Genomic DNA, 25,300 nt, shown 5'->3' on the forward strand with positions numbered 1-25,300 from the left:
GCTAGGCCCGTGAGCCATGGCCGCTGAGCCTGCGCGTCCGGAGCCTGTGCTCCGCAACGGGAGAGGCCACAACAGTGAGAGGCCCGCGTACTGCAAAAAAAAAAAAAAAAAAATTCCTCTGGGTTGACGCCACCCTAAGTCATTACAGCAAACAAGGGAAACTCCAGGAAATAAGGTCACTGAGTGGGCTACAGGGCCTCCTAGAAAAGAACAGAACACAGTTCAGATGACGCTGGCACTTTCGCTGGCAGTCTCATATCCTCTTACTAGAAGTGAGTTTCTTAAAAGCAGTGGTTGGGCTTCCCTGGTGGCGCAGTGGTTGCGCGTCCGCAGGCCCGCATACCACAAAAAAAAAAAAAAAAAAAAAAAAAAAAAAGCAGTGGTTTTCACACCTTTTAGTCTCAGGACTCTTCATACTTTAAAATATTAGTGAGGACTCAAAGACGCTTATCATTTACGTGCGTTGTACCTACCTACGATTACCACATTAGCAACTTTAGTGCATTTCAATGTAACAATAACCCCATTACATGATAACATACAGAACATATTTTTAAAATGGTATTTTCCAGGACTTCCCTGGTGGCGCCGTGGTTAAGAATCCACCTGTCAACGCAGGGGACACGGGTTCGAGCCCTGGTCTGGGAAGATCCACATGCCACGGAGCAACTAAGCCCATGCGCCACAACTACTGAGCCTGCACTCTAGAGCCTGCGAGCCACAACTACTGAGCCCACGGCGGTGCCCTAGAGCCCACACGCCGCAACTACTGAGCCCTCATGCTGCAACTACTGAAGCCCGTATGCCTAGAGCCCGTGCTCCGCAACAAGAGAAGCCACTGCAATGAGAAGCCTGCACATCGCAACAAAGAGTAGCCCCCGCTCACCGCAACTAGAAAAAGCCCACGCACAGCAACAAGACCCGACGCAGCCAAAAAATTAAAAAAAATTTTTTTAAATGGTATTTTCCAAAACAAAAGTTAGAGAGAAGAGTGGCACTGTTTTTACATTTTTGCAAATGTCTTTAGCGCCCAGCTTAAGAGAAGAGAGCCGAATCTCAAAGCTCTGTCTGCATCCAGCCTGGTGTGACAGCCTCACAAAGATGAGTGCTGAAAAGGGGAGGAACATGTAACAGCCTTTCCAGACAATCAAGGCCCCAGGAGTTGCCATGCTCATGCTGGAAACAAGGTTTCCAAAATCTGGATTTCACTTGAAAGCAAGAATTTTATCTTCGGCAATACATATGTCAGCTGTTTTCCTTGAAGTCACAGCTCATAGCATGCATTTTTGAGAAAATGCCAAATCCCCAAGTCTGAATAACCAGAGTTGGTCCGTCAGCTGCTCGTTCAAGCACAAACGAAAGAAGCAGCGGTGGAGTTCACACCACAATCACAAAAATGCTCCTGGTCAGACAGCAGCACGCTGCAGGGGCAGAAGGACCTCCCCCTACTTCCCATTTCATCACACAGACTGTGAGAGAGACGGACTCAAGGGTCTACAGTAATGAAATTAATCATTTTTCCTGTGCCATCAAGGATGTTCTTAGTAGGGACTTCCCCGGTGGTCCAGTGGGTAAGACTCTGCGCCCCCAATGCAGGGGGCCCAGGTTCAATCCCTGGTCAGGGAACTAGATCCCATATGCATGCCACAACTAAGAGTTTGCGTGCTGCAACCAGAAGATCCTGTGTGCCACAATGAAGATAATAAATAAATAAAAATAAATATTTTAAAAAATAGTATTCTTAAAAAGAAAGATGTTCTTAGTGAACTGCCTGTTTTCTTTTTTGACTCAGTGCCTTGCAGTGAAGAATAAGGCAACTGCTAGGACCGGCTGGTGCCGAAGCCGAGATTCTCAGCCACAGTCTCACCACTGACTTTGCATCATCAGTGCAAATGTCAACATAGTGCAAGAGGCAGATAACTATTACGAAAACAGTTTTGACTTTGCAAACCCCCTGAGAACCATGGAGAGCCACTGTTTAGAGGCACGGATTTGCTACACACAGTGAGCCTCACGAAAACCCTCACACGGGGCCTGGCACGTAGTCAACACTGGAGAACCAGGGTGGGGAGCCACAAGGCTCGTGTGTATATACGCGTCTGGGGACTGGGAAGCAAAGACAGCGCTTACCTGTGTGAGATAGAAGACGTGAGTGTGAGGGACTGTGAACAGAGCGTTGACTGCACCTCGGAAAGTATAGATCTGTTGGTGTGGGTCCCCCACGAAGATTTTCCCACATGGCTGAGACAGAACTATGTTCATGATCGCTGCGACCAAGAAGATGGAAAGTAAGGGCTCTGAAGAGACACCAACCCACGGAGCAAAAAGAAACCAAACTTAAGACAGAAAAGGATGAAAATGCTTGCACACTGGACAACAGAGTTACCTTTCCCTCCAGCATAGGTGCACTCAATCCAAAGAAATAATTTTATAACAAACAAAAGAAACAGCTTCAAACCCTACGAATGCAGATTATTTTTACTCCTGAATAAATTATTGAGTATGAGAAACCACATAGGCAAATGTAAAATGAGGCAAGTTATCTTCTCTGATAATATAATTTAAGGCCCCAAAATGAGCCACCAAGTCACACTATTTTCTATCAGCCACTGCAAAAATATACAACACAAATTGTTCACTCTAAATTGACTACCTTTTCCCCCTCCACATGCGTCTCAACCCAATCATCTGGTGACCTAGGCTCAGCCAATATTTTAAGAATAACTCAAGCAAAACATTTAGAGAAAATTAAGTCTCCTTTGGGTGAGGGGTGGGGGTGGAGAGACAAGTGCTGAAATCCACAGTCAGACAGCAAAGGGTTTCTGAATAACTAAGCATCACACGCTCCTCCTCATGACAGACAAGAATCATCGACTTATGCACACACGTATCCTCTTACACATTCACAACACTGTTGCTATGTGTTTGGGACTACTGGTGTCCTGAATGGTTTATCACCTGGGGTACAGTCCTGGGCCTCGTCCACAAAGATGGCGTCAAAAGAAGCCAGCAGAGGCTTGCTGAGCTGCCAGAGTTTCAAGTAGCCTACAAGAAGGGGCAGAAGAGTCAGATATCGGAATGAGGCAGGTCCACGGTGGGGTTCAGGACTGGGCGCATGCGTACCGTCATGCGTCATATGGTAAGCCTCCTCCTTGCACTCGCCCAGCTTTCGCATGTTGTCCCAGAGTCGGCTCGCTTCGAGGACACCATTCTAGAAAGCAAGTGACACAGTGATGTGAAGGTCATGACCCTGAAATCAGGAGTTCATGTCCACGTGCAGGGGTCAAAGCAAAGGCCCCAGCTCACAGTGAACGGCAGCCCCTCCCTGACCTCTCCCAGCTCCATGAGGGCCTCGTGTCAACGCCAGGCACCCAGATGGGCAAAAGCCAGGGGCTGGACCACACCCAGCGGTAGAGCATCGCTGAAGGAGCACAGCATCTGATGAACCAAGAAAGGCTGGATGATTCCTCTAGATTTATGCCCGACAGTTAATTCATAAAAAGTGTGGTCAGGGTTTCCCCGGTGGCGCAGTGGTTGAGAGTCCGCCTGCCGATGCAGGGGACACGGGTTTGTGCCCTGGTCCGGGAAGATCCCGCGTGCCGCGGGGCGGCTGGGCCCGTGAGCCATGGCCGCTGGGCCTGCACGTCCGGAGCCTGTGCTCCGCAACGGGAGAGGCCACGGCGGTAAGAGGCCCACGTACCGCAAAAAAAAAAAAAAAAAAAAAGTGTGGTCAATGACTGAAAAGACTTGATAAAAATTAGAAAGGAGAATCACATCTTTAGACCCCGGACCGGCAGACCCCACGACGAGCTCTTATAAACTCTGGGCAGGAGCCCCATCTGTGAAATGGAGGACCAGGCTGAGGACTAAGCAAGATGAGTGCTCTTCACAGAAAATCCTGTACACTTCGCAGCCAGCACGACCGGCCTAGGGTCTCCCCTCCACCTCTACCTCCTGCCAGCAGCTCTACAGACATCAAAGACCAGTACAAGCTGGCACCGTGTCGAGCCCTTGTTCCTCCCGAGCCCTAACTCCAAAGGGACTGAGACACTCACCAGCTTCTCACTCTGCTCGACCATGACTCTCTGTCCCTGGCTGTTCTTACACCAGATGGGCACGTGGTCGATCGTCAGCTCATCGTCAGCCGAGGCAAAGAAGTTTTCCAGAGTCTTACATACTAGCTTGGCCCTTATGAAGCCACCCTTCCCTTCAGCGAGGACAGAGTTGACCATGAAGGGGGTTAACTTGAAGAGATTCAACTTCTTCTTCAATTGGTACCTGCAACGCATGTCCCAAAGGCACAGGGTTGGCATTTGTGGCAACTCGCGATTTAGTGTCTCCCCCAGGCCTGCCCCCTTCTCTCCGATGACACCACCAGGTCACTGGAAGTGGCACATACAGGTGACGAAAAAAAGCCAGAAGAGCTGAGTGAGGTCCTCGTAGGATTGGAAAGGGCTCCGTTACGCTTTCCAGAATTCACATCTAATAACCCAGGAGACGAAGTGGCTCACCGCAGATACCACTGTTCCAAGGTGTGGACCAGACTCCAGGAGGCCCCAGGGGGACCCTCGTAGCTCCCTGAAGCTTTCTCGTCCAAGGGGACACAGCTCAGAGGCCCTGGGTGCATGGAACAAGTGCCCCTCAGCCTCGTCTTCTCCCCTCCAGCTTCTGAGGAAAGCCTTAATGGGTCAACCAGACTGGTGATGCCCTGAACTTTAGGCAAGTCACTCTGACCTTCTGTGCCTCAGTTCCAGAGACATGAGAATGCCTCCCTCAGTGAGATAGTGTTATGCTTCCCTCAGTAGCAATATATCTCTATGGGGTGGAAGTACAAATCTATCTATGGCCATATTCAATGGCCATATTCCCTGCCTGTAAGTGAAGATAAAGCGCTAAGTTTTCTCCGAGTCACTGTGGTGTAATGACTGCAAAGTGAGAGCAGTAACTGGACGTAATGGCAACAGTGGCACCACGATGCTCACTTGCGCCCGATGTGTCCGTAGGCCATGGAGTGGAAGGTCTTGCAGATGACATTGCTGGGGAAGACGAGCTCAGCCTGCTTGGCGATGCTCTTGTTGAAGGTCACATACAGAAACCTGCTCTCGGACCACTTCTCAGCGTACTTGACCAGGGTGGAGGTCTTCCCAGTGCCTGGGGAAGCCAAGAGCAAGGGAGGTGACCCTCTGACCGGAAATAACGGTTCCCACAGACGCTATAATCGGGTTCCACCCATGCCTATCTCCCCGCTTGCCTGGGACCAGACAGTGGCAAGTTCTCCAGTACTGATGAAAACTAAAAACGGTGCCGTGAAGGGAGCAGCAGACTCAAGACAGAGTCACCTGGGTTGGGGTCGCAGCCCCTGCAGCTCTAGAGAGGGGCCACTTCAGTCTGCTCCTCAGCCTGTGTGGGTAACAATGACCTCATAGGGTGTGCAGGATAACCACCCAAGTACCCAGGAGAGGAACTCATAGACGGTAGCTATGCTGGCCTAGGCACCATTCATGCTTCGACAGCAAGAGCATGAAAATGAGATTCAAGGATCCTTCCAACCCGTTCTCAACTATCCTATCTGCCCCTCCTCCCCGCCTTTCATTCAGTTATTCAGTTAGTCAACTGTCACCCACTGAACAAGAATTTCCTGAGCACCTACTGCACACCCAGCCCTACACTAGGCACTGGGAGCGTGTCACAAACACAAAGCAAGGTTCCTGCATTACAATCTAGTTGGGAATAAAACATCAACACAGCTAGAACAATTGAAACAAAAACAAAAGAGAATAATGATAACACAGTAGAGTGAAAAAGAATATGGATCTGGAAACAAAAAAGAAAATCTTGCCTATAAAAGAAGAAAAATAGCACCTCCTTTCCTACCTACCAGGGCTGTTTGAAAATCAACAGATCAATGACAGTGTGGAGGTGTTTACAGAAGGTGTGTGTTGGCTATTCTTCCTATGTAATCAGGCACCAAACAGTTAATACAGATTAGTCACAGTGAGAGTTCAGAATCACGGCGGTCTCAAAGGGCTGAGGAAGCCTCCACCGAGAAGACACAGAAGAGACGGGGGTCAACATCGGATGGCAGAGAGATAGAGGGAGTAGGGGGCGGGGAGGGCAGGGGAGGGGAAAAGGCACGTTTCTGGAGACAAATAGATCCAGCTTTGAATTCTACCTCCACCACGTATTTGCTCATTTAATCTGGACCACATCATTTTAATTTCCCTGAGCTTAAACCTCATACATAAAATTAACCAGGAATTCCCTGGCCATCCACACTTCCACCGTGGGGCGGGGTGGGGGGGGGGGGGGCATGGGTTCAATCCCTGGGGGATTAGGATCCTGCATGCCACGCAGTGCAGCCAAAAAATAAATAAATAAACCAACCTCACAGAATGTTAGGATTAGCACAGGGCAGACATTTAATAAAGTGGCTGTTGTTTTTAGTAAAATATTTAGGCAGAAAAGAAGCGGGAAGGCATTCCAGGTAGAGAAAATAGTATGAGCAAAGGTTCAAAGAGCAACCAAGTACTTTAAGAGCCAGGAAGCACAATTAGCTGACTGATGAATGTATGTTAGAACCAAAAGGTAGGAGGCCCTTCTAGACTTCACCCTATAGAAATCAAGGAGCTCCTGACACTGTCTGAACAGGGGATTCACATGACCTACCACCCCATAAGCAATCAGTGTCTGAACAGATATGATGATACATAATAGGCTGGATCAATCCCAGTGGCATCCACCCCACAAACAAACTCCTATGGACCATTTGTTCACCAGGAACTCCAGTGTGGATGCCCCCCACACCCACCCCGGCCCCGGAGTGGTAAGAAAAAGCAATTATTCCTTGGCAACTGCTTTTTAGATGATTTAATTGCAGCAGTTCAATAATAGATTAAGGTAAAGATATTCTGGCAGGTGGCGAGTAAGGTGGAAAGAGGCATTCCAGGAATGGCAGCCCCCTTACCTGCAAATGCCATAATTTTTACCACCTGGAGAGGTTCCATCTTATGGCTTAGGATCAGCTGTTGTTCATGTGTCAGCTGGATGGTTGTTTTCTTGCTGTAATCATTACAGAAGAGAAATTAGGAAAAGAATAAGGAATTGAAAAGATCAGGTGACAGACTGTCAAAAATGAAACAGGAAACCAAATGGGATGAATAAAATTTAACCAGAAAAAAGGGGAGTGCCACCCCCCCTTAGCGTGATTAAAATGTTCTAAAACTAGGTTATGATGTTGGTTGCACACTCAGTAAATCTACTAAAAATTACTGAATTATACAATTAAAATGGGTGAATTTTATGTAATGTAAATTATAACTCAATAAAGTGGTTAAAACAAAACACCTTTTCCTCTTCAAGTACGAGAGTCAGGAATCAAAGACATCCACACACACACACACACCCTTACAGACATACCCTGGCCAGACCGATGGTTCCTCTTTGACTTCTGTGGCCTGAGCACAGGAATTCTCCTGAAGATACAGGCAATAGAAAATGTTGTAGTGAATCCTAACAGGAAAAAAGCAGATTAGAGATTTTCAAATTCAGTCACAATCTGTATCTTATTTTTCCTCAGATGTTTTTTAGACTCCTAACCATTGCTAAAAATAAAATATGTACCACCATTTTATGAAAAAAAGGGAAGAAAAGGGTTTAAATATACCTAGAGCTGAGCTATATTTACCTGCACTGTTGGAGGTAAATATTTGGAGAGCATGGTTCTGGGAGAGATGCCTGGCTGCAGTGGGCAGAGGCAAAGGAGACAGACCAGTATGTGCTCTTTGGGGAACAAAATGTAGCCACGTATGAACACAGAAGGCTCCGTCCCCTCCAGGCTCAACAGTCCTGAAGGTAGACACTGTCTCGGGGATGGTGTACGACCCCATGGCACCTCACGTTCACAGAGCCCGCTTGCCTGCATCGCTGCACTCGAACCTCACGGAGAACCTGGCGGAGCAGTGGGTGGTAGGGCTCACCCAGCAGTAACGCAGGGAAGGGGCAGGGCGGGGGCCAGTTACCGGTTGCTGATGTTGATCCCTTTCTCCCGCATGGCGTAGAGCAGCACGGCAATGCAGTACAGGGTCTCGGTGATGTCTGGCATGGTCACTGTGGAGCTGGGCCGCCGGAGGCAGAAAAGCAGCTGCTGGATGTCATTGACGCTGCTGGACAGGAGGACGACAGCCGCCACCAAGGCCCACACGTTGACACCCTGAGGAGGGAGGTGGACAGGACAGGAGATGAGACCCAAAACACAATCGGTAAGAATCACATGGGACAGCTGGTGAAGAAAACCAGGTTTGGGGTTCATATACCTTCCTCAGACAGTCTAAATGGAGTGCAAACTTCCCGAATGACATTTGGGAAACACCGGGCATGTCTCCTTTTACCCTGGATTCCTTCTTTTTCGTCATTTTTGGGTTTGAGTTCTTAAGTTTTCTTTGATTAAATAACATTTATAAAGTACTTAATGCAAGACCCTGCACAGACGTGATCCTCCCGCCTCCTCACCAGCCCACCCCACCCCCGCCAGGTCAGTGTGAGCTCTCAGGTCCAGACACTCAAGTCAAACAAGCTCACCATTAAATGGGTGCCCACCTGGGAGGCACAAATATTGGGGGATACAAAAGAAGACAGCAGTCTTTAGTGGGAAATCAAGACTGACAATTCAATGGCATTAAGATGTTAATTTACTATTTACTTTATATTATTATTTAATACTTATTAAATATTAAGCTAACTAAATATTAAATTATTGAAAATTATTATGGACACAGTATGCTCCATTTATTAATGTCTAAGAAAATGTTCACTAACATGGAAATATCAATAATAGACATATAGGGACTTCCCTGGTGGCTCAGTGGGTTAAGACTCCACACTCCCAATGCAGGGGGCCCGGGTTCAATCCCTGATCAAGGAACTAGATCCCACATGCAGGCCACAACTAAGAGTTCGCAAGCCACAACTAAGGAGCCAGCAAGCCGCAACTAATGAGCCCACCTGCCGCAACTAAGATCCAGCGCAACCAAATAAAAATAATAATAATAATAATGGACATATAAGTATATAATTATCATTCTTAACTTTACTGCAAGCCTCCCTGTTAAAAATGCATCCACAAAAGCAAAGTTCCACACACCTTTCACTACAACCATATTGGGAAACAAATCTCACTCCATCGACAATCACTTCACTAAAGATGGACAGAGAAATAAATGCACATGGCTGGATTTCCAACCCTCAACTGGCTGCAGAATGAGGCTGAGGTTGCATGTGGCTTCCAAAACAAAACTTAAGAAGAATCGCTATCCAGATGAGAAGCCACAAGACAAAGGAAACTGGAGACTATTTACAGCTTCTCGTTAACTCACTGTGTGTCAGTACAAAATCCTTCTTTTCTCTGGTTCTTTCAAATAACCCAAGGTGTCAACAATACAATGGGCTGCCTTGTAAAGAAATCCTTACTAATCAAAGTATGTAGAGGCTAGATGACCATCCTCTGTTGGGACCGCTCAACAGAATGGGAAATTGGATGAAATACTTTTTAAAATTCCTTCCAAATTAAAGAATCTGTAACAATGTAGCCTTTTATTTCTCTATGGGGCCAATGACAAGATTAAGGCTTCAAAGCAAAGGCTGAAGGAAGACTTTGAAAAATAAATCTAAAATAACCTTCAACCAAACTTGATCACCAATACACTTTCTTCCAAAGAGAAAAGGTGTCGCCTCCCCAACCCTCCCCTCCCTGCAGCCTCTTCACGTACGGCAGGGGCAGCGTAGAGATCGGGGAGGTGTTGGCGCACGCAGGCCTCTGCCTCGGGGAGGAGGAGGTGATCCCTCAGACTCCACAACGCCCGTCCAGGGTCCACACTCGGGGAGCACTTAGTGGTGGCTGTGTAGCTGTAAGACATTCACAGCAGCGTCCATGGGAAAGGTGATCCAGTAAGTGCTGATTTCTGGGAAAGGACTTTGGAAACCCACTTCCTCCCAGGAAACGGGGACTCACCGGATGAGGTTCAGCACACACAGGTCTGACTCCTTCTCTATGCCATAGCTCGAGAGGATGCCGTCCACTTTGCTGACAGCTTGCTCTTCATTCATCAGGTATCGGTGATACAGCTTTTTCCATGGAATGAACTAGACAGTTTAAAAAATCCAAAACAACATGTAGGCAATAGCTATTAGAGAACTGATCAGGCCACAAACATAAAGATAATTGTTTGAAAAACAATCATAGTCTACAATTCAAAAGCTGGGCAAATGAGGTAGAAACATTACACAAATTCTAGTTGGAAACTAGGAGAAGGGGGGGCTCCCGGTTTTGGTTCCAACATTAACTTCTTACAGAATCTGGGAAGAGCTAGTGCTTCAATTTCCCTATCTGAAATAGTGTCCTGTCCCTGTTGGGACACTAATGGCTCAGAGCTTCAGCAAGGATTAAATAACACGAGAGTTGTGGCTATACTAAGATTAGACAAAATAGACTTTAAGTCAAAAGTTATTAGAAGAGGGACTTCCCTGGTGGTCCAGTGGTGAAGAATCCGCCTTCCAATGGAGGGGACACAGGTTCGATCCCTGGCCGGGGAACTAAGATCCCACACGCCACAGGGCAACTAAGCCCACGTGCCACAACTACTGAGCTCGCACACCTCAACTAGAGCCTGCATGCTGCAAACTACAGAGCACACGCACCCTGGAGCCCATGCCACAACCAGAGAAGAGAAAACCTGCACGCCACAACTAGAGAAGAGAAAACCTGCACACCACAACTAGAGAGAAGCCTGCGTGCCACAACAAAGAGCCCGCGCACCACAGCGAGCGCTGCAGTGAAGATTCCGCGTGCCTCAATGAAGACCCGACCCGATGCAGCCGAATAAATAACTTAAAACAAATTATTAGAAGAGACAAAGAATATTACTTGATGATAAAAGGGTCAATTCATCAAGAAAATATAACAATTATATATATGCATGTACCAAATATCAGAGCTCCTAAATCTATGAAGGGAACACTGAAAGAAGTGAAGAGAAAAACAGACAGCAACATAATAACAGGAGACTTCTATACTCCACTTTCAAGAATGGATAGAACAAACAACACTGGACCAAAAAGGCATATACTGAACACTCCATCCAGCAACAGTAGAATATACAATCTTCTCAAGTACACACAGAACATTCTCCAGGAAAGATCATGTACAACAACACAAAACAAGTAAGTCTTAACATATTTTAAAAGACTGAAATTATAGAAAGTATGTTTTTCAATCACTATAGAATGAAACTAGAAATCAGTAGCAGAAAGAAAACTGGAAAACCCACAAATATGTGGAAATTAAACAACACACTTAAAACAACCAATGGGTCAAAAAAGGAAATCACAAAGAAATTAGAAAATACCTTGAGACAAATGAAAACAAAAAAACAGCATAACAAAACATATGGAATGAAGTGAAAGCAGGGCTAAAAGTTAAGTTGATAGTTATAAAAACTTAAAGAAGAAGATCTGGATTTCCCTGGTGGTGCAGTGGTTAAGAATCCGTCTGCCAATGCAGGGGACACAGGTTTGAGCCCTGGTCCAGGAGGACCCCACAGGCCACGGAGCAACTAAGCCCATGCGTCACAACTACTTAGCCTGTGCTCTAGAGTCTGCGAGCCACAACTACTGAACCCACGTGCCTAGAGCCCATGCTCTGCAACAAAAGAAGCCACCACGATGAGAAGCCCGCGCACCACAACGAAGAGTAGTCCCCACTCACCGCAACTAGAGAAAGCCCGCGCGCAGCAATGAAGACCCAACACAGCCAAAAATAAAATAATTTTTTAAAAATATTTTTAAAAAACGAAGAAAGATCACAAATCAACAAACTAACTTTACACCTAAAGGAACTATAAAAAGAACAAACTAAACCCAAGGCTAGCAGGAGGGAGGAAATAATAAAGACTAAAGAGCAGAGATATATGAAATAGAGAATAGAAAAATAGGGGTAAAAAACCCCAATAAAACTAAGAGTTTTTTTTTTTTTCAAGATCAACAAAATCGACAACCCTTAGATATATTTTGGAAAAAAGAGAAGATTCAAATAACTGAAATCAGAAATGAGAGGGGAACATTACAACTGATGTCAGAGAAATAAGAAGCCTTATAAGAATATAAGAATACTATGACCAACTGCAGATCAACCAACTGGATATACTAGAAGAAATGGATAAATTCCTAGGAACACACAACCTACAAAGACTGAACGATGAAGAAACAGAAAATGTGAACAGACCAATAATGAGTAGAGAGATTGAATCAGTAATCAAAAGCCTCCCCAAAAGTTAAAGAGTCCAGGACCAGACTGCTTCACTGAAAAATTCTACTGAACATTTAAGGAAGAACTAACATCAATCCCCCTCAAACTCTTCAAAAAAACTGAAGAGGGAGCACTTCCAGACTTATTCTGAGGCCAGCATAACCTTATACCAAAGCCAGACAAAGACACTACAAGAAATAAAAAGAAAATGAGAGCTGTGACAAGGTCACCGAAAATAACCAAGTCATTGCTGGTGATGATAAAAACATCAAGAGGTAAGGATAAGCTGGGATATCTGCCCAAAATCTTCTCAAGCAGAATGGAGGGAAACCTCATCTATCCCGTTCACATCAGAGAGATCTCAATTAAATGGGTAGAAATACTGAACCAAAACAGAGTTTACAAATAAAGACAGAAAGATATTTCTTAGAAAGTAGGAGACAAGACCCCAGGCAAAGAATGGAGCAAGAGCGATATGAAATTTCCTCCAAAATCTTTTGGGCTTGGAAGAGAAATGTACTAAGTTTTGATATATCCACCTTTCCCTCCATCTCCAAGGTTTTAAACTTCAATGCATTTGAAGAATAAGTTAAACTCTCTAACTCTGGTTTATTCCCAATGTCTGGTCTAAGGGACATAAAAGCTAAGCAGAACATTCTCCCAGCCCTCAGGCTTACTGGAGACCTGAACGTGGGAAGTATAATGACACAACAACGGGAAGGGCAGGGCACAGGATAACGGTATCAGGAAATCCTTTCTGAGATCACGGGCTGCCCCTGTGTCATCTTCAAAAGGTACTCTCGTGACTAAATGCAACACTCATTTACTAATCACCTACTATATGTAGAACATAGTGAGACAGTGCCGAATGCAAAAACAAACAGGACAACCAGCCCTCTAGCAACGCACTAATAATTTAAAGGGAGGAAGAAGGCTCTCTAAGACCATAACAGACATGATAAGCTTGAACAGAGCTTAATCACTATAGTAGCACAAGGAAGAGAGCGAGAGAGTGATTGCAATGGGATGAAATGGGAAAGCGTTAGTCTAAGAGTGCAGCCTTGAAGAGGAAAGACATCAACAAAGCTATGAGGGGCCCTTTCGGTTGGCTGGGGGAAGTGGGGTGCAGATTAGACCAACATAAGGAAAGTACTGTGCAGTCCACAGTTGGGAAGCACAACATCATTGGTTGTGGACAGAATACAGGGATAGACTGGACTGAAGTCAGCAATGAGCCTGGAATAGTAAGGTGGGACACACACAGAAGGTCCCAGTTGCCTCCGGGAGATTGGGATTTGATTCTGGAGGCAAATGGACAGCAACATTTCTGCAGAAATGCCATTGTCAGGAGTACACGTTAAGTGAAGCGAATCCATGGACTTTTAGAGAAAAGATGAGAGAACGAAAAGCGCTTTCCGTACCAGTGGATCACTGATTATCTCCCTCCAAAAGTGACACACCAAGCTCAGATTCCAGTAGAGGTCTTCCATGGGGAGGAAAGCAAAGATGTGCCTCAGGACCTCGCTGGGCAGGCTGCAGATGTGGCTCTGGGGTTCCTGGCAGGGTGAGGTCCCAAGAAGCCCATAGTAAGAGTCAGGAACAGGATCAGGACCAATGTCCTCCACCTCCTGGCTGGAATCTCCAGGCTGCGCAGAGAACCACAACACACCGTCCTCTGCTTCCTGCCTGCCTTCCCTGGGCTGTGTGGACGACAGGGACAGATGATGCCGTGGGGTCTTCCTAGAAACCCCATCCCACTGACTGGTCCCTGTGGCTTGATTCCTCTCGTCCTCGAAGGACCGAGACCGCTTCCCTGACAAGCGTGGCCGTGCTGCTCCATCACCTCCCTGAGGCAGGGCACAGTGGCCTTCTGCAGCAAAAATCATCTCGTCCTCCGAGTCCTTAGAGCTGTCCTGGCCCACAGAATTGCTTTTGGCCATGTCATTGGTGCACCGCTGCTGGCCAGCGAGGAAGAATTCAGGGTTGTATCCCGGGCATCCTCGACCTGGACAGAGAACCCAAACAAGGTGAACGAGAAATGAATAATGACTGATGACCCTTTGTTGACGCAAATAAGACAAACTTATTTTCAATTATCTATTTTAATAGAGGAAAGAGACAAGGATGTATTTTATTGATCAACTGATTATATAAATAGCTTAATCCAAAAAATATTTATATAGGGCTGTATCATACAGTCGGATACACATTTGGAAAGAGAGAAGAGACCAGTCTTTGGATGGTGTGAGGACCACATTATACCTTGCAATATATACAAACTGAATACCTGAACGGACAGCAGTACACGACTGCTCACATTCACACATCTGCTCATAAAATTCACCTCACCTGGCTTGTTCTTACCATAAAAAAAAAATAATCTAAATTGGCATAAGTAGAAAGGAAAATGCTTTAGATTATCAGGATACAGTAAAAACCCACTCTTCTCATTTGACAGTTAAAACCCTTTCAATTGATTTTTATTTCCTCCTGTGAAACTGACACATTATTTAAAATATAAAAATCAGAATTTTCTTCCTATTATTAGTGGTATCTAATCTAGTCTATACATTCATTCAATAGGTACTTACTAAGCACCTATGATTTGGAAACAAATATAAACTGTATGTAAATCATATAATAAAACAGTATATATAGTCCCTGACCTCACAGACTTTTCAGGCACTCAGAGGAATCCAACTGGTGATTTCACACATCACCACGGCATTTTAAATTCCTATAAATTATCGTAAAATGCCAATGAAGTATTTAAACACCTTATCAATATACAACAAAATATATGGTACCTTCCTGAAATGGCTGTAGCCAGAATTCTCACTTTAAAAATTAAGAGAGTGGATCAACTATATGTCAATTAAAAATTTTTTTAAAGTAAATAATAAATTAAAAGTTTTAAAAATTAAAGTAAAAAAAGACTGGAACAAAACTACGTTTAGCTTTTAACAGGATATGAAACTCACTACTTTTTTCTATGTTAGAAAAAAATTATAACTGCTTCTGGGGCAATGTGCTAGAAACCCAAGTTTTGAAGCCAATAGGCCAGGGTTAAATTCTGATGTTTTCTAATTGTGGAGTTAATCACACCAATATTTATGAAGAGCTACCACCTTCTCAGTGCTAGGACTCCACACTGAAACACACAGGCTGACAAGTCTTTAAAAGTAAAGAACTCACAACACAGAGGAGAAGTTCACTTATACACACAAAACAGACAAAATATTGAACACTATATAACCACCGAGCTTAAAACTGCCTCATACAATTGGTTACAGTGGTTCCAAAAAGTGGTAAACAGAGACTACAATCACATCACAAGAATTGAAGATGACTAGTGAGATCTGAGTTGGATTCTGAAATGAGATGTATCACAGGGAAATAAGACAATCTGGATTATACAAACAGGTATTAATGAAAGTGGGAATTCACTTGGCACTAGATGGGTCATAAGGAAAACAAGCTGCCAGAAGTAGAGCCTGCATGTAATAACGTCAGGGGATTGAGCTTGAGTCCCTAACAGTAACAGGGAACATACCAACCACACTGGAGGTTCTTGAGAGTAGCAGTGACATGACAGAAAATGGTACTCAGGAACATTATTTGATATTCGAGCTAATATGGAAAAAATAAAGTCTGAAGGCAAGGAGAGGGTTATTGCAGCAGCCCAGGTACGAGGTGACAGAGGGCACAATCTACCGTAAAAGCACTGAGGGGGACATTTGGGAGAAAAAGAGTGATACGGTGGACCTAGTGATGGATTGGACAAAGAGGACTGCTGAAGAGTCAGGAAATCACGACGGTTCCAGAATGGAATCGTGGTGATGCTAGGACGTGTTCCCTACTACATTATAGTTAAACCAGCTAGTGGAATTCATTCAGCCGTGCTTTTCTGGGGCTTTTACCAACCACTACGATAGGATGGAATTTTCACAGAAAACTCACAAATAGTGAAAAAGTGTCAAAGTATTGCAACAGAACCACAAGATCACAGTAGCAGTATTTACAAATACCGGGAGATATTCAAAGGCCACACACTATAGATTCTGAAATGCAAGGTATTTTGGGGGAAGACATACCTCCAGTCCCTCCTTTGGTTCTGGGTCTAGGATAGAGACCGTGGTTCGGGTCTCTGTTTGTCCATCTTTGACCGAAGGGCTGGGTCACGGCCAAGTGACTCCGAGCCAGATGTTGGCAGTCGACGGCTGTAAGATGCTTCCGCTTAAACCGTCTCACTGTTTTGTATCAACAGGCAGAAGAAATGGGACACTTGTTAGTTATCACCAATTCTACAAGCTAGCCAGCAAGTTAACCTTAATTTTCAGGAATACAGTGGCTGTGGGCCACCCAGCCAGCCCTTTCCCTCTTCCCCATATTCCCATCAACTTTCAGTCATTTTATAGTTGCTTCGCATCTCTTCCTTAGGATTTGAGAATCCTAGAATAAGATCCTAAAATAACCTTCTTTTCCACCTGTTATACTTTGTAGAAGCCCTGATCATGAAATGCTCATTCAAAAAGAAGTTGCCACTAATGGATAAACGGAGATCTGGCAACTTTTCCTTGACTTTAGCCAGGCCATTTATACTACCATAATAACCATAAATATTTTAAGAGTTGGCTATAGCTTTTCAAAAAACCCTCATGCATCGTCCCCTGTATACCCCAGCTTCCCCAAGTCTGAGAAGCAAAAGGCACTAAGCAGACAGTCACAGTAGATTTCCCACCCCTGCTGTACGTCTCTCCCCATGCACCCCACCCCACCCCATGCACCCCTCTCAGCCCTGAGAGCATCTCAGCATCGGGCACTGATGTCACAGGACAGGAGCAAGGCCCCCAAGTAGAAGAGAATCGAGCCCACTTTTCAGCATCTTCAGAGGAGGAAATTTCATATTCTCCCTCAGCAAAACACTACAGCAGTGACTGTGCCTAGAATTCTGTCTCGAGAGTACTGAAATATTTTTGTTTATGTTAGTCATTTTTCTGCCAGGTATTTTTTCATTCCTATTTCTGCACTTTATAGCATGTAAGATCTAACTACCTCCTTATGGCATTAAATAGAACAGTTACACTACTGTAAAACAGAACAGTTACACTTAAAAAAAAGAGGACAAGAACAGATACAAGAGAATTAAAGTGACCCTTTAGGGACTTCCCTGGTGGCGCAGTGGTTAAGAATCACCTGCCAATGCAGGGGAGATGGTTTTGATCCTGGTCCAGGAAGATCCCACATGCCGCGGAACACCTAAACCCATGCGCCACAACTACTGACCCTGCACTCCAAAGCCTGCGAGGCAACAACTACTGAGCCCATGTGCCACAACTACTGAAGCCCAGCGCCTAGAGCCTGTGCTCCGCAGCAACAGAAGCCACCAAAATGAGAAGCCCGTGCACCGCAACGAAGAGTAGCCCCTGCTCGCCACAACTAGAGAAAGTCCATGCACAGCAACGAAGACCCAACGCAGCCAAAAATAAATAACATAAATAAAAATAAATTAAAAAAAATAAAAATAAAAACGTGAGCCTTTACAGGAGATGGTCAACAGAGAAATCAGTTCCTGCCAGTACCGTACTTTCACAGATGCTAAAAATACTCCAGTAAACTGCAGTATCAAATGCCACAATCTCACTCAACATTTCCTGTAAGCCTGAAAACGTCTGAAACCAAGACACCACTGAGTATATCTAATACAGTTTAAAATCTTAATAACTCCCCTCAGCCCATAGCCTCTTAAGAAATTATCCTTCCAAATTTCAGTTTATTCGTTCAAGGTTTAATGGAAGTTTAAAAAAACTTCATGGATACCTCAAGACTTTTTACAAATTACTTCTACACACAGAAATAGCTCTACAGGCCCCTCTGAAAGGACGCTAGAGGCCTTTTCACTACCTGAATTCAGAGTTAAGATGCAGTGGTATAACTGTTAAGTCATGAAGAAGTACTTAAAAATATGCTCAGCCGGGCTTCCCTCGTGGCGCAGTGGTTGAGAATCCGTCTGCCGATGCAGGGGACACGGGTTCGAGCCCTGGTCCAGGAAGATCCCACATGCCGTGGAGCAGCTAAGCCCGTCGCCACAACTACTGAGGCTGTGCTCTGCAGCCCATGAGCCACAACTACTGAAGCCCACGCGCCTGGAGCCCGTGCTCCGCAATAAGAGAAGCCACTGCAATGAGAAGCCCGCGCACCGCAACAAAGAGTGACCCCCGCTTGCCTCAACTAAAAGCCCGCATGCAGCAACGAAGACCCAACGCAGCCAAAAATAAATAAATAAATTTATTTTTAAAAAATGCTCAGCTGGATAAAAGCAGTGTCACATAGTGAGGGGACAGTGGACTTAAAAGGAAAAAAACTGGGTGTGAGCCCTCAGCTGGCCACATAGTGGCCGGAGGACCCCTGTTCACTTAGCTTCTCTAAGACTCAGGGGTGTTAACAATGATTAAATGAGAAAACACACACTCCAGACGACTTGTTAAACTATAAAACCCTACACAAATATACACATCTGCTTATTGTGTTAAACAAAGCTTAGATGTGACTGATTTGCATAAAACATTGAAATAACTTTCAAATTATAAAGATGTCACCTAATGGCAAGACATGAAGCATATCAGCAGTCCAATTACAGCCTATTCTGTATTACTGAAAATACCTTTTAAAAAGCCAAGGGACTTCCCTGGTGGCCCAATGGTTGGGAGTCCGCCTGCTGGTGCGGGGGACACGGGTTCGAGCCCTGGTCCGGGAAGATCCCACATGCCGCGGAGCAACTAAGCCCGTGCGCCACAACTACTGAGCCCGCGCGCCTAGAGCCCGTGCTCCACAGCGGGAGAGGCCACCGCAATGAGAAGCCCGTGCAACGCAACGAAGAGTAGCCCCCGCTCGCTGCAACTAGGGAAAACTGGCGAGCAGCGGCGAAGACCCAATGCAGCCACACACACACACAAAAAAGCCAAGTCATATATCTTAATTACTTATTATGAACAGAAAACATCCCCTCCACTACAGAAAACATCCCCTCCACTATAATGGTTTTATAATTATTTTGCTGTTGAACATATTCCTCATACTTACAGAGGCAGAAAAAATGAATGTGCAGTTTTTCTATGTTCAAACAATAAATTTGAAATTTTTCCATATTAAAAAAAAAGCTTGAAGTCTGATTATTCTTTGTAAAAATAAGACATGAAAGTTTACCTCTTCTGCTCAAAATCCTTCATATTACAAAGCCAACAACCTAACTGCTATTTTGTCTGAATGGGGAGCTCTGGGCTGACTGTCAGAAGAGATAAGGAAGCTACAATGGGCCCTGCAGAACAGAGTTGGCCCTTGGGATCCGTGAGTTCCGCACCTGCGAGTTCCACCAACCGCAGATGAAAAACACCAACACGACCTGTGGTTGGCTGAATCCGCGGATGTGGGATCTGCAGGTCCCTGTCCACAGGGTGGACTCTAAGGGGCCTGAGCCCTCTCGGATTTTGGTGCCATAGGGGGTCCTGGAACGAATTCCCTGCAGAAACCCTGGAACGACTATACTGATGAATCCTGGCCCCTAATTCAGGTGCTCCAAACACACTTGGGTCAACTACAGGAGCAGATGAATAATTCCAGCCAATAAACCCACTAACCCTGTAGATCCCAGATATGAGACTGATCTCTGCTTTCTCTTCAAACATTCCCAACTGTTTCAAAGCTGGCAAATACAGTGTCCAGAATTAAAACTGGAGACACTCTAGAAAAATTATCAACAGAGAATATCTCATTTAAAGAAGCTTCCATAGAGAAAATCACAAACGAGTAAGATTAACAATATCAAACCCTCAAATTCATATGACTCAGGACCTTGGTGCTGGCACAGACCTACAGGAAGTGTTCTGCTTCCAGAGTCCTGGTACATCCCAGAGCGGTCCTGCACGAAGCCATCACAGAGCAAAGGCTAGCAGCTGGGGGGAGAGGTGCCCACACTGGGCCATCTGGCCTCTGGGTACCAGCACAGCCGACTACACTGTCCATCTGGAAAGGTCCCCGCAGCCCTGACTGCTCATCTGGGAGGCAGAGCTAGCACTTTTACGTTCTTACTTTTCTGCCTTCAGTGAGAGGTCAGAAACCGAGACTATTCTGCCTCTCAGGTCTCTGAGAGATGAAGCGCTGTGACTCACCGCACGGGGAACTGGGGCCCCCGCACCTATCTCCGGAGTTAACAAGGCACTTAAGTCAAAGGCCGTGTGATGCGCTCGGATCCGGAGCTGGGAGACCTCCTCCCTAACAGCCTTGGTTCCCTTCTCATCACAACGAGGACCCTGACAAGCTGCCATGTGGAGTTCACACCACGGTCATGTGGTTTGAACCAGACAAGACAGATGAAAGTACCTAGCGACACCCATGCAGAGGCTCACAAAGCCCAGGAGCTCAGGATTACACGTGGGCCACACCGTGCTGAGTCTCCTAAACGATGCCTACATTTTAACAGCACCAATGTTCTTGTGAAGTTATTTAAAATTACTACAGTAAAATTCTAACCACCTTCTGCTCTTGTTAATATACTTCTAAACCAGCAGCTCAAATATAACTTTATCAAAATAAAGATGCCCAAATGCTACTTCTTGCTTCCCTGAGTCCCCAAACCTCGTGTTGCTCCTCCATCCTCTGAACAGCAGGTGCCCTTTGCATTGCTCTCCAAGGGCACTTACTATTAGAAGCTGCTCGCGTTTCTTCAAGAAGCAAACTTAAAGTGGTCGGTGAGGAACGTGCACCGTTAAAGGGATGGAGGGAGATGACAAACAAACTACGTGAGGCCCCAGAGGCCCAGCGGAATCATCTCCAGGCCACAGGTATCTCTACCCTTGGAGACTACCACTGTAACTAAAAGAAATGTGTCACATCCCTCAGATTGACGATAGAAAAACACTGGGAAAGTATGAAAACCATCTGTCAGACAGAATTTTGCTCATTCCCACGCTTTTTCTGTGATGGTCCTCTCACAGAGAGACGCCTCACCGGACCGCAGGTGCAGGCCCAAAAAAAGCTTGAAGTCTGATTATTCTTTGTAAAAATAAGACATGAAAGTTTACCTCTTCTGCTCAAAATCCTTCATATTACAAAGCCAACAACCTAACTGCTATTTTGTCTGAATGGGGAGCTCTGGGCTGACTGTCAGAAGAGATAAGGAAGCTACAATGGGCCCTGCAGAACAGAGCTGGCCCTTGGGATCCGTGAGTTCCGCACCTGCGAGTTCCACCAACCGCAGATGAAAAACACCAACACGACCTGTGGTTGGCTGAATCCGCGGATGTGGGATCTGCAGGTCCCTGTCCACAGGGTGGACTCTAAGGGGCCTGAGCCCTCTCGGATTTTGGTGCCATAGGGGGTCCTGGAACGAATTCCCTGCAGAAACCCTGGAACGACTATACTGATGAATCCTGGCCCCTAATTCAGGTGCTCCAAACACACTTGGGTCAACTACAGGAGCAGATGAATAATTCCAGCCAATAAACCCACTAACCCTGTAGATCCCAGATATGAGACTGATCTCTGCTTTCTCTTCAAACATTCCCAACTGTTTCAAAGCTGGCAAATACAGTGTCCAGAATTAAAACTGGAGACACTCTAGAAAAATTATCAACAGAGAATATCTCATTTAAAGAAGCTTCCATAGAGAAAATCACAAACGAGTAAGATTAACAATATCAAACCCTCAAATTCATATGACTCAGGACCTTGGTGCTGGCACAGACCTACAGGAAGTGTTCTGCTTCCAGAGTCCTGGTACATCCCAGAGCGGTCCTGCACGAAGCCATCACAGAGCAAAGGCTAGCAGCTGGGGGGAGAGGTGCCCACACTGGGCCATCTGGCCTCTGGGTACCAGCACAGCCGACTACACTGTCCATCTGGAAAGGTCCCCGCAGCCCTGACTGCTCATCTGGGAGGCAGAGCTAGCACTTTTACGTTCTTACTTTTCTGCCTTCAGTGAGAGGTCAGAAACCGAGACTATTCTGCCTCTCAGGTCTCTGAGAGATGAAGCGCTGTGACTCACCGCACGGGGAACTGGGGCCCCCGCACCTATCTCCGGAGTTAACAAGGCACTTAAGTCAAAGGCCGTGTGATGCGCTCGGATCCGGAGCTGGGAGACCTCCTCCCTAACAGCCTTGGTTCCCTTCTCATCACAACGAGGACCCTGACAAGCTGCCATGTGGAGTTCACACCACGGTCATGTGGTTTGAACCAGACAAGACAGATGAAAGTACCTAGCGACACCCATGCAGAGGCTCACAAAGCCCAGCAGCTCAGGATTACACGTGGGCCACACCGTGCTGAGTCTCCTAAACGATGCCTACATTTTAACAGCACCAATGTTCTTGTGAAGTTATTTAAAATTACTACAGTAAAATTCTAACCACCTTCTGCTCTTGTTAATATACTTCTAAACCAGCAGCTCAAATATAACTTTATCAAAATAAAGATGCCCAAATGCTACTTCTTGCTTCCCTGAGTCCCCAAACCTCGTGTTGCTCCTCCATCCTCTGAACAGCAGGTGCCCTTTGCATTGCTCTCCAAGGGCACTTACTATTAGAAGCTGCTCGCGTTTCTTCAAGAAGCAAACTTAAAGTGGTCGGTGAGGAACGTGCACCGTTAAAGGGATGGAGGGAGATGACAAACAAACTACGTGAGGCCCCAGAGGCCCAGCGGAATCATCTCCAGGCCACAGGTATCTCTACCCTTGGAGACTACCACTGTAACTAAAAGAAATGTGTCACATCCCTCAGATTGACGATAGAAAAACACTGGGAAAGTATGAAAACCATCTGTCAGACAGAATTTTGCTCATTCCCACGCTGCTTTTTCTGTGATGGTCCTCTCACAGAGAGACGCCTCACCGGACCGCAGGTGCAGGCCCCAGCCTGGCATCTCACTCTGAAGTGGCGATCACCTGGAGTGCGGCCCTCTGACAATTACCGATCTCTTCACCTTGATGATGATCTGTCCCGCCCACCCCCACCCCCAGTCAGGCACACTGCTGGAGATGAGACTCTCCTCAGCCCCCCTGGAACGATCATCACTAAACCTGTAAAAGACCACCAGCCCTGAAAAGGCAGGGAACATGTCTCATCAGCTTCTTCCTCAAAGCACTTAGCACGACATTGTGCAAATAACAGTTACTCCAACGCTTACTGAATGAGAAGTACATGCTATGACTCAATTCTGCTGTAATCCGCCTAGCTTCATTTTGTCATCTTCTTGATTGCAAGACAATTTAAAAAACAAGTCACACGGGGCTTCCCTGGTGGCGCAGTGGTTGAGAATCCGCCTGCCGATGCAGGGGACACGGGTTCATGCCCCGGTCCGGGAAGATCCCACATGCCGCGGAGCGGCTGGGCCCGTGAGCCATGGCCGCTGAGCCTGTGCGTCCGGAGACTGTGCTCCGCAACGGGAGAGGCCACAACAGTGAGAGGCCTGCGTACCATAAAAAAAAAAAAAGTCACACAAAGCAGAATGGAGTGCTCCTGGTTTCGTGGTGAAGACTGTCGGTCCCCTTCCTCCTTGGCACATGGCTGGTCCACGCTTCCCCATTGTGCTGGTAGCTGGAGGCCCCTCAGAATGTGCGTAGAGGGATGTGTGCCTCTTCCAGGCCTGGTCCATTAAAGCCTCTCCTGCTCCTTCCTCTGTCCTCTGCTCCCATCCAGAGAAGGGAAAGGTGACCCCAGAGAATCTTAGAGGCCACACATTTGAAAAGGAAGACCCTCCAGCAGCCTGGGTCCTCGGATAACTGCTTTAAAGAGCACCACTCCTCCCGCACAATGCTCACACACGCTCACACACACACACACACACACACACACACACAAACTGCAACCACCCGAGGCTGTTATGGGATTGAGAAATGAGCTTGGATTGTGAGGTCATTACACATGTGGATCTGTTTGTTACTGCAGTCACACCTACCCTAACCATTCTAGGATCATTTGAAATTGACACCAAGTCATTTCCCTTCTTCCCCTACCTTTGTTAATCATAATTTATACCAAAAGGCCTGCAGGACTTCCCTGGTGGCACAGTGGTTAAGAATCCACCTGCCAGTGCAGGGGACATAGGTTTGATCCCTGGTCCGGGAAGATCCCAAATGCCACAAAGCAACTAAGCCTGTGTGCCACAACTACTGAGCCTATGCTCTAGAGCCCGCAAGCCACAACTACTGAGCCCACGTGCCACAATACTGAAGCCTGCGCGCCTAGAGCCCGTGCTCCGCAACAAAAGAAGCCACTGCAAGGAGAAGCCCACACACCACAATGAAGAGTAGCCCCCGCTCGCCACAACTAGAGAAAAGCCCGTGCACAGCAACTAAGACCCAACACAGCCAAAAATAAATAAATTAATTAAAACAAACAAACAAAAGGCCTCCAAAATTTACAGGTTACAGACCTAAATGGACAAGCTGAAGATAATAAGTGCCTACAATTCCTGGAAGGAAAGATTATTTTAAAACCACTTTAAAAAAAAAATCAAGATAACTCACCAGCACAGGTGCCTGACTGGAGAAACAGCTCATAACAAGAACCCAGCTGGGTGGTTTTGCTAATCTAGAGAAACCCAACCTCGTCCTGTTAGCTGCCCACAAGCCTCCCGCCCTTCTCCAAGGGGCTCCGTGCAGATCAAGTGGACACCCTCTTGTTTCTGGTGAGACAGCAGAGGTGCCCACGGCTGGCCCATTGTTACCAAGAGCAGGTACTTCACAAGCCAAACTGTGCCCTCAGAGAACTAAGAGCCCAATCTGAGCAACATGAACAGTGCTGGTCCCCAACTCCAGGGCGACAGAAAGTATTCATTCAACCCAGGCAGCACTCTGTAGTAATAAAACCACCCTGTATGTCTCTGAGAGACCTGCAACAATTATCTGTTCAACTATATTTAATATGTCATTTACATACAAATTATTACTATTACTATAATATGGTTTTTTAAATTTATTTATTTGGCTGCATTGGGTCTTCGTTGCTG

The 25,300-nt window shown here is 46.1% G+C and overlaps 1 protein-coding gene across 4 annotated transcripts in view; it reads right to left on the minus strand.

Annotated features, from left to right (window-relative positions):
- Positions 1-25,300, minus strand: part of FBH1 (F-box DNA helicase 1) — a 52,359-nt gene that overhangs the window by 22,864 nt on the left and 4,195 nt on the right. For 2 of the 4 annotated variants that reach the window (XR_003681622.2, XM_028494917.2), the window contains exons 2-13: positions 16,393-16,548; positions 13,720-14,303; positions 10,007-10,137; positions 9,765-9,900; positions 8,019-8,209; positions 7,417-7,509; positions 6,965-7,059; positions 4,983-5,151; positions 4,056-4,278; positions 3,124-3,211; positions 2,959-3,045; positions 2,131-2,297 (exon numbers count right to left, since the gene is read on the minus strand). Coding sequence is in view for 3 of the 4 variants with exons in the window: in XM_028494917.2 (XP_028350718.1) it covers positions 2,131-2,297; positions 2,959-3,045; positions 3,124-3,211; positions 4,056-4,278; positions 4,983-5,151; positions 6,965-7,059; positions 7,417-7,509; positions 8,019-8,209; positions 9,765-9,900; positions 10,007-10,137; positions 13,720-14,303; positions 16,393-16,548 (2,120 nt within the window). In the remaining variant the exon portion in view is untranslated. The remainder of the gene's footprint in view (positions 1-2,130; positions 2,298-2,958; positions 3,046-3,123; positions 3,212-4,055; positions 4,279-4,982; positions 5,152-6,964; positions 7,060-7,416; positions 7,510-8,018; positions 8,210-9,764; positions 9,901-10,006; positions 10,138-13,719; positions 14,304-16,392; positions 16,549-25,300) is intronic. The other 2 variants (XM_024129607.3, XM_055087843.1) reach the window with 1 other exon arrangement.

The sequence above is a fragment of the Physeter macrocephalus genome, chromosome 11 (assembly GCF_002837175.3).
Source record: "Physeter macrocephalus isolate SW-GA chromosome 11, ASM283717v5, whole genome shotgun sequence".
NCBI lineage: Eukaryota > Metazoa > Chordata > Mammalia > Artiodactyla > Physeteridae > Physeter > Physeter macrocephalus.